This window comes from Necator americanus, chromosome V (genome assembly GCF_031761385.1).
Source record: "Necator americanus strain Aroian chromosome V, whole genome shotgun sequence".
NCBI classification, from domain to species: domain Eukaryota; kingdom Metazoa; phylum Nematoda; class Chromadorea; order Rhabditida; family Ancylostomatidae; genus Necator; species Necator americanus.
The window spans coordinates 34,794,503-34,803,785 of NC_087375.1; the positions used below are offsets into that span (position 1 = coordinate 34,794,503).

Sequence of the window (9,283 nt, forward strand, 5' to 3'; positions counted from 1 at the left end):
TCATGCCTCACCACTTAACCCATGTCGAGCCGCTGAACCCATGTCAAGTCGTTGTTGTATATGTCGAGCCGCTGCACATCGCCGTCTCCTCCTATTCAACGTCGTCTTCATGGTCAACCACTTGTCGAGCGAACCAGTACAACGCCACGAGTCGTCTACGTCGTCATCAGGCAAGACCTTTGCCTGCGGGCATACACCTGCCGTCCTGTAGGGTAGTCTTAGGTAAGCATGGGCGGCAGCTAGAATAACCCGTAGGTTGTGTTTGTCTGACTCGTAGATGACCGGTTCTCGGCAACCATTGGCCCTTCGGGGTCCCACTTGTGGCCAGTACCATCAGGCCTCCATCTTCTCCCTAGCGGTTCTTTTCGGCCGCCCCCAGTGTCGTGCCCGGCACGACTTTCCCAGCCAGCCGGCCGCCGTTCTCGCGCGCCGCGTGGGAAACCCTGCCAATGGCAATGTATTACGGTAGCGTTCCCACGCGGCAGCCATATATAAGGGCTGGCACCGAGCAGTCGGGGTTCCAGTTCCAGTTCCAGTTCCAGCTTTCTTTCGCCACTCTCCCGATCTCGGACCAGTCTCTTATTCGCATTATTCATGGTGTCGTGTTGCGTCGCGTTATATTCCGTCTCGTTCGATAGCCGCACCACCACACCACCGCAACAACCCTATCCCTGGCTGGCTGCCCACGGGGTCCGAACCGCAACCCTAAACCATCTGCCGCCGAGAGCCACCTAACCATCTAGCCATGACTGGCCCCTTATTTGATCCACCTTTATGTCGTGTATATTTTGTGCGTGCCGTGTCGTGTATTGATGTATTAAGGATAAACCCTAGTTGTAAAACCCTTGTAACCGCATTGCACCCTAGGAACCATATTGGGGCGTGGGATCAAGGGGGCAGCCCCGAGGGCCCCCAAAGGGGGAGTCGGGGCAGGGGGGAAGGGACCCTCGGATCGAGCCCGCAGGGTTCGGAGGGGCTAGGCCGCCATCCGGCGACTAGCCCAGCGCAGGGCCCCTCCGGATCCGGGCAGTCGGCCCTGGGTCCCCCCACCGATGCCCGCTGCTCCTACTCGGAGCGGACCCGGGGCACGACAGATAAAATTATAGTGAGTGCGAGTACAAAGAAAGGGGATGTGATCTGAACACAAGAACTTGAGACCAATCCCATGCCGGAAAAATGTACTAAAAAGTGTTCCTAGAAGTTTTTTTTTATAAAGTTTCAATTATTATCCCATACCGGACGTACTAAAAGGTTTTCCGAGAAGTTTCTGAAGAAAATTATTATCACCCAGTTAATGCCTAGAAGTACATGAGTTTCGTACTCAGCACAACGTCATCACAAAAAGTTCCTCAAGCATTTGAAAAACAAAAAACACTCGAGAAAATTGTTACGTACAAGCAATATTAATCTCGTTGAGGCCAGTACAATTATGGAGTTGTTAGCAAAAACATTTCATAGAACTTAAATTTTGTCCTAGAGTTACTGTATTGAGTGTTTTCTACTCGCGAATGAGTTCTGAACGCGGAATATGACGAAACTAATGGTGTTGGATCTCTCCATGAGCCAGATAGAGGGGCGTAATCACCCTAGGTAAGAACTCTTCCCGAATTTTCATTAAAATTTTGCTGCTTACAGTCTTGACAACATCGCAAAATCTGGCAGATCAGGAAAAAAGCACCTGTTATCCAGGAATAGTGGCAATTCTGCTCTGGAACCACCCGCAGAATCGCCACTACCACAGAAATCGCTTCAGCGGTACATGATCGCATTATGCACGGAAACTTCCTGTAGATCTCGCTTTCGCTCAGCTACAGCGTCAAAGTTCGAATATTTACGGAACCACGTATGGAAGGATGCTGCCAGGCAAACTTGCCCACATTTTTCCAAATCTCTAAATCTCTTTCACTCCAAATTTGCTAAACTTTTTGCACTTTTTTTGTTTTTGTTTTGTTTTGTTTTGTTTTTTTGTTTTGCTAAACTAAAACAAAACTTGAATATTGGCATGCTTGGCATTCAAAGGCAAAAAAATGAAAAACGAAAAAATACAAAATCAACTTCACTTAAAGCGCTCTAAATATATGTAGAATTAACACTAATAAGATGATAGATGAAATTTGTATAATTTTCTGAGAAGTACATCAGTTCTAATAAGTAACTGAGAAATCGTAATGAGAGATGATCATTATTGATCAAAAAGAATATTTTCTTTTCATATTTTTCTTCATATACGAACACTTCATTATTCCTCCAATTATTTAGGTATGAAAAATAGCCAGACGAAGACAGTAGGTCCCGCAGCTTAATACAGTAATTTTTATTTCTTCTTAAATACAGTATTCCACAATGAGAAATCAGTGAATGGACTCACACCAGAAGAATTTCACTTTTAAACCGTAATGGATTAAAGAACAGTAGTAGTTAGAAGAAAACTGAATGAAATAAACAAGAATGATCGAAAATATAAAGAAATCACAAACGAAACGACGTAGCAGCGCACCAGCACCACCACGGCGCTTCGCTGTCCACGTTGATCTGTCACAAGATGTGGGCGGAGCTTCGCCTTCACTCCCGCTGCTGCACAACTCGTCCAAAACAGGAAAAAAAAGTGATTCATTTGAATGGCTTTCTATTTTCCGGCTATTCGTCACCGTATTCTAATCCCGGAACACCTAATTTTGTAGCAGATAAACAAGATTACTAGGGAAATTGTAAACAACAATGCGGAATTTGTTGCAGATTCGAATAAGCGGATATTATGATGATGGTGGTGTCGCGGTGCAAGCAATGGAGGGTGTAGGCGAATGTACGGAACGACGGAGTACTTACAAAAAAAAAAATAAGTTTCAAGAGGAAAAAAAGAGAAGAGAGGAAGAGAAAATAAGAAAAAGAAAAATATAGTTATAAAGGTGACACGATGCTAAAAGACATGAAGGTCAGAATGAAAAATTCTGTGCACTTTAATTAGTTCTTCGCAACAAAGGAGGACTTCATTAGCTTTTTCTCTTTTTTGTTTCCTTTTCTTCTTTTTTTTTCATTTTTCTATAAGAGATACAATAGTGTATTAGAGAGTCCAGCACCAGCTACTAAACTTCTGATATTTTTTTTAATTCCTAAAAATTGAAATAAAAAACCCGTTTCTTGTCGGAGAATTCTTTCTGTACTCGTGGAATATATAATTAAAAAAAAGATTTGCTGAAAATTTATGATATAAACATACAATGATATAATGTATAGTAATATATAAGAATCTTCTACAAGAAAAAAAGAAAAAATAATATTCAAGAGGAAAAAAGAGAAGAGAGGAAGAGAAAATAAGAAAAAGAAAAAATATAATTATAAAAGTGAGGCGATTTTAAAGGACATGAAGGGCAAAATGCAAAATTCTGTGCACTTTAATCAGCTCTTTACAACAAGGGAGGTCTTCATTAGTTTCTTCTCTTTTTTTATAACAATAATATAAAAATATATAAAATGATACTACTTTTGTAAATATATAAAATAATACTAAGGTATGATACGTCATGAAATTTTACAATAATCCATTGTTTTCGAGGAGAACCCGCAAGCATGTCCGAGAAGAAAATTAAATAATAAAGGACGCAATTATTGTGAAAAAAAAACTTCTCTTCGAACAAATCAAATGAAATAAGATAAGGTAGGTGGAATAGGATTGAGGCTGGATCCAATGGCCTACATAGAAATCGATTGCGGGCCAAAAAAAAGACGTCGGGTCGTTGGGAACGTATCGGTCTGCTGTTGAACTCTTCGATAAAATCTGGTCAAATTCAAGTGATCTCCCGCTGATCTGTTTACATCAATATTGATTTTTTTTCAATTCACTTTCAACAATGTTTACCATGCATTGATTTTGCTGCATTCAGTATTGGCAAGGTTCCAATTTTCTTTCAACTTCCCGAATTCTTGAAATTAGCTAAATTTGCTGTCTGAAATCCGAGCGAAATTCCACTGTTCCCTGTTCCTTCTTTTTTTTTCGCTTTATGGCACAGCTCTGGATATTTTATTATTTTTTATTATTTATTATTTTATTATTTTAAAATAGTTGATTAAATAAATAAATAAGTTTATGAATGAAGTAGGATTTGCAATCATTTGGCAGTCATACATACCCTTTTTTTAATTTCATTTATTATCCATTTATTTACTTATATTTATTTTTGAGAGAAATCTAGGAGTTCGGCTGATTCTACGACCAAATTTTTATCACTGGCATCCTTTTCAGAAAAATAATAATATTAATAACGTAAAACTACATGACCTACCGGTAAGACACTATTTTTACCTTTTTTTACCATTTTTTAAAATTTTTTATTCTATTATTTTTTGATTAAGGGCCTACACGTTACTCGTGTTAAGAGTACGGCTATTTTTTTCTCTACGAGTCTGGAAATCGTTGACATTCTACAAGAATACGTTGCTATGATACGTATTAACCAGTAAAAGAGATTTTATTACTTCTAATAAATTTATTTGCTCTAGTTCCCTATATTTGGCAATCAAATACTTGCTCGCCTTCACTGTAAGCATAAAATTATGCATTGTCGCCATGTTTCGAGAAAAAAAGAGAAAATATTCATTTAAATAAGATAATTAAGGCTAGGGAACAATCTCAGACGTGAAAACATGCGCCACATATTTTCTCATGGCGGTAGAGAGTGAAAGAACCAAAATCTAATCACTTATTCCTAGTAATATTTACTATGAGGCGTGAAAGCCTGAGAAATGCGAAAATTTTACGATTTCATCCATTCATTTTTATTTATTCTATACACAAACTTCTAGAACGTACTCAAGAAAAATAGTAAGAAGGTCTAGAGCTCCAAAAATATAATGAAAAATTATCTCAGAGGTCCTAGGCTTGAGCACTTGTAGTTATCATCTGAGAATCCCTGAAATCATATATTTCATGACAGAAAGGAAATAGGAATCAAATGAACCCTATGAGAAAAATCGAGGATTTTCCGATGCTTTTTTTCTTTTGAACACTTCTATAAAGTAAACTAGGAGTAGTTTTTTTGGTATTCCAAGAGAAAAGAGTAGATCTTTTGGATCTTTCCACAGATTATTTCCTTAGTCTGCGAGAAAAAAAGAAGTAAGCGCAATGGATGCTGCAGCTTGTAAGATTAAAATTATTCTAGATAAAAAAGCCTTAATATGAAAAAGAATGAGGAAGTTTCCACCATTTTGCTTTCCATGAAAATAATTATGTAATAATGGAGTAATTTTCTAGGTACAGCAGCTGAAATAGGTCCCAAGAGCGGTGCCAGGATACGAAAATGGTGTTTCAGATGAAGTAGTAGAAAAAAAGTGCAGTACAAAATTATTCTAGTAAAAAAGTGCAGACGAAATTATCCTAGTAAAAAAAGTGCAGACAAAATTATTCTAGTAAAAAAAGTGCAGACAAAATTATTTTAGTAAAAAAAAAGTGCAGATAAAATTATTACAGAACGTTTTAAGGTCACAGTTGGTTGCTAGGTATAGTTCGTTTACAAAATCATTTATCAAAATTCATTTGTTTCACTCAACAGAAAAAAAAAATACTGAAAGCTGCGAAAATTTTCCAACCATTCAACCATGTGAAAATAATGTGAAAATTGCAAAGAATTTCAACAAATACCGGGAAAAAATCCCTTCTAAACAATTTAAAACAGGGAATACATGGGTTTTTTTGAAGCGAATAATTGTTTCGTGGCTGTGTGTATGGCGGAAATGATGCGAGACAAACAAACAGATGATGGTGGATTGTGCGATGATGAAGTTCTGTTGCCTTGGTGATATCATTCCACTTCCGCCAATACACGGCCTCTTGTTTGTAATTTAAGACACCCCTCCTTATATGTGCACGTGTGCAGCTGAAAACATTTATTATTTAGTATGACTGTGGGATTTTTCAGCGGTCAACCGAAATTTTGGGAAAACAAACAAGCAGCAGCTGGAAATAGGTCTTGCAATAACATATTGTGAATTTCATAAAGCTAGTTCCATGAGCATACTGTATTCCACGAAAAGCAGAGCAGCACAAAATTAGCGTTGTAAGGAAATCGTAGGAAAAACGTAGAGTTTGGGTTGTAGATTATGCAGAGGAGTGTGGTTCCACTAAACCACTCCTCTAGTCGTGTGAAAAACTGTGTGCTTTCCTACGAAGTCAGTTGCAACGCCAACCTTGTGCACGTGCCACGTGTCCAATCGATCGAGCGGTCGAAGATTAATGAGGTCTCCTCCCCAGCCTATCCAAAGTGAAACCAAGGAAAAGGCTGCTGAGCGGATTCGGGACGTGAGCATAGAGGGCGTTCTAACGTATCTCGTAGGAAATAAAGCACTTCCCACGCTGTTTTTTTTACGACGACTGGAGGACGTTGCGTGCGCAACGTTTGTTTCCATAATCTACAACCATCGAATCCTGCTTTTTTCCCGGGGTTTCCGTACTAGGTCAATTTCGCGATGCGCTGCTTCTAACATACGTACTGTAAAATAGATGTGCCGGCACTAATAACAGTTTGGCTGTACGTCCTATGTACTGAAGTCGAACTTAGGAGGAATAGGTTGTTTTATTCCCACTACTGTATGAAAAATGAAGCGAGGTACAGTAGGCACGGTAGTTTTTCGTCAGAAAACGGAAACAAAATTCCGAATCCGGATTCGGGCGAAAAATACCGTGTCTAATGTATTACAGAATAATGTTATTCCTACGAATTCTGACGAATATTGAAGGTAAGGCAAAAAATCTAGAATTTCGACTAGATCCCCCTAACTGTTCCCCTAAATTCCCCCTTTCATCTGGAATCCACAACAGGCTCAGTTCTAGTTATTTATTCATTTATTTACTTGTTTATTCTCCCAAAAGAAATATCCCAAAGGCAAAATATAAGTTAAATGCAGCAAATACATAATGAAAGGACAGGAAAAACAAAGAAAACAAAGAGCCGGGATTAGATCCACGATTTCGAGTTTTATGCCATTTGATTTATGTAATGGTCTATAAAATTAAACAATTTTATAGATCGTTACATAAAACAAATGACATAAAAACAACAGAAAAATTAAACGTTCGGGGGACGGACATTCGAACGAACTAAATTTTAATTAATTAATTTGGTAGCACTAGCGTCGTTCACAAAAATTTTCAAAGAAGTGGATTTGGAAGGGACTTCGTGCCTGTGAGAAGTATCTACTTGGCATAATTTCAGTCGGATTGGGAAATTTGCAACCTGACAAAGTAGAAACACTTATAATAAGCGGAGTAGAAAATTCCAAGCAAATTCAAAATTTTCTAGACTACACATAAAATCACTATAATTACTTTATATATTATTATATGGAATAATTAAATTAGTTAATTATTCTTAATCTAATTATAATCAATTTACTACAGAAATTCGCTACTTTTCTCACCTTATTCCATTTGAATTGTTCAGTAGAAAATTTTGAAAAAATAGCTTTACAATTATCTTATTAAAAATTGCACTTTTGTGTCTTTAATTAAGTGGATTTACGTAGATTCAAACAAATGAATAAAATTGTGGCTTTGTCTAATCTCTCGAAAATCATTGGAATTCTTGGAATTGTGGAAAAATGTACAACAAAAGTGAAAACATCGAAAAAATCAGCTTCACCACCTCCATAAAGCTAAACGAGTTTTGTAAAAGAAGTCTAAAGGTGTAAACAAGCTTGAAAGTTCTGGAAAAAACAAATTCTTCGAACCCTCTTTGCTATTTTTCCCTCCTAAAAAATTTTCTCACAACACAAACAACGACCTCATTCCCCCTACAGTTCTTCTCGTGCTACTATTGTGGCATGTTCGTCGAGTCCAAAGCTAAAGTTGTTTATACGTTTGAGACACTTTTTTCTTGCGACAGAAATTACAGAAATTATACTATTTACTAATAATTACTCGAATACTTACTTATGCTACTAAATACTACTACTACTCTGGTAATGAGGATTGGCAGTGGTATTTGCTGACAGCGATTGCAAATATAAACAAATAAATTGCGAATTTAATACACGACAACTTTTTTATATTATATATTACCAGTATATTATTTATTATTCTACTACATTAATATTTATTATACTACTACACTACTACTACTACTATTAACTCTTTTGAAAATAATTATCTCTATTTTCTTAATTATTTTTAGGAGATTATTTTTTAAAAAAATTTTAAAAAAAAAAAAAAACTACTACTATTTTATTATATACTACTTTTATACTTATATTCTTCATACCTTAAAAAAGCCTCCGATATTTTTATTTTGCTGTTTTCCAAGCGTTAGACCCGTTAGAAATAAGCAAATTTAGCAGATTTAGAAACTTTGCACCTTTCAGTTTAGATTTTAATTTTACCCTTCGTTATCCACAGTTGTAATTTTAATGGCTAGAAGTATGTAGTCTTCAGGGATATCATGACATTGTTGTTGTGTCGGAATTTCTCCAAGAATAGATAGAGGTAAGTTTTTTTCCAATTTTCTCTTTCTTTTTCAATTTTTTTTTCAACTTACATGGACGAGTGCGATGACCTGTGAGTGATCGCTCAGTTTCCCTTTGTAATCCAGAAAAGTGTTTTGTGTGATCACGTCTCCAACGATTCCCAACGATACAACTTAATACGGGACAGATTGCATGCAACTCCGTCCGGTGTCCACAATGCAACCAGTGTAACTAAAAAAGGTGCAGAGTATTTGCAGTGAAACCGTTTCTGGATTACCAGATGAGTGGAGGAAGAGGAGAAGAAGGAGAAGAAGAGCAAGAACAAGAAGAAAAAGGAGTTGACGGTGATCACTCTCACAGTCATGAGCTACACCTTCACCACTTTCTATTTCTGGAAGTATCCCAACAAAATGGTGATCTCGGTGTCAATTTTGTAATATGTTCGTTTCAGAGTGGATGGAAAAACAGGGAAGAGGAAGGATAATAATTGTTGAAAATTCTGAGATTAATAAAACAAAAAGGAAATGAGAAAACGGGGTTCTTTGGTAAAACACTGCTAGGAAGTATTCATTCTATCTATAAATATCGCTTGAATGTTAATTTTTTGCAATTTTTTCAACTACTTTTTCCATGGAGCATTGATCAGTCGGAATCATTCGAACATTCAATCGATAGTATTTTCGAGTTTTCTGACAACCCTTTCAATATCGACAATTTTGGCTCGTATTCGTTCGAAAAAAATTCGCTCAAATGCCAATAAGTGCTTCACTGGCAATTAGTAGTAGTAGAACTCAGTTTTCAGGATAGCTATGTATTTCAAGAGAAAAAAAAG

The 9,283-nt window shown here is 37.0% G+C and overlaps 1 protein-coding gene across 1 annotated transcript; it reads right to left on the reverse strand.

Moving 5' to 3' along the window:
* Window positions 1-596, reverse strand: RB195_016126 (uncharacterized protein; the record flags this gene model as incomplete). Its single annotated transcript, XM_064207145.1, has 2 exons — window positions 1-205; window positions 283-596. The coding sequence occupies 2 exons, from the start codon at window positions 594-596 to the stop codon at window positions 1-3; spliced, it is 519 nt and encodes a 172-aa protein (XP_064063026.1).
* Window positions 597-9,283: the final 8,687 nt, after the last annotated feature.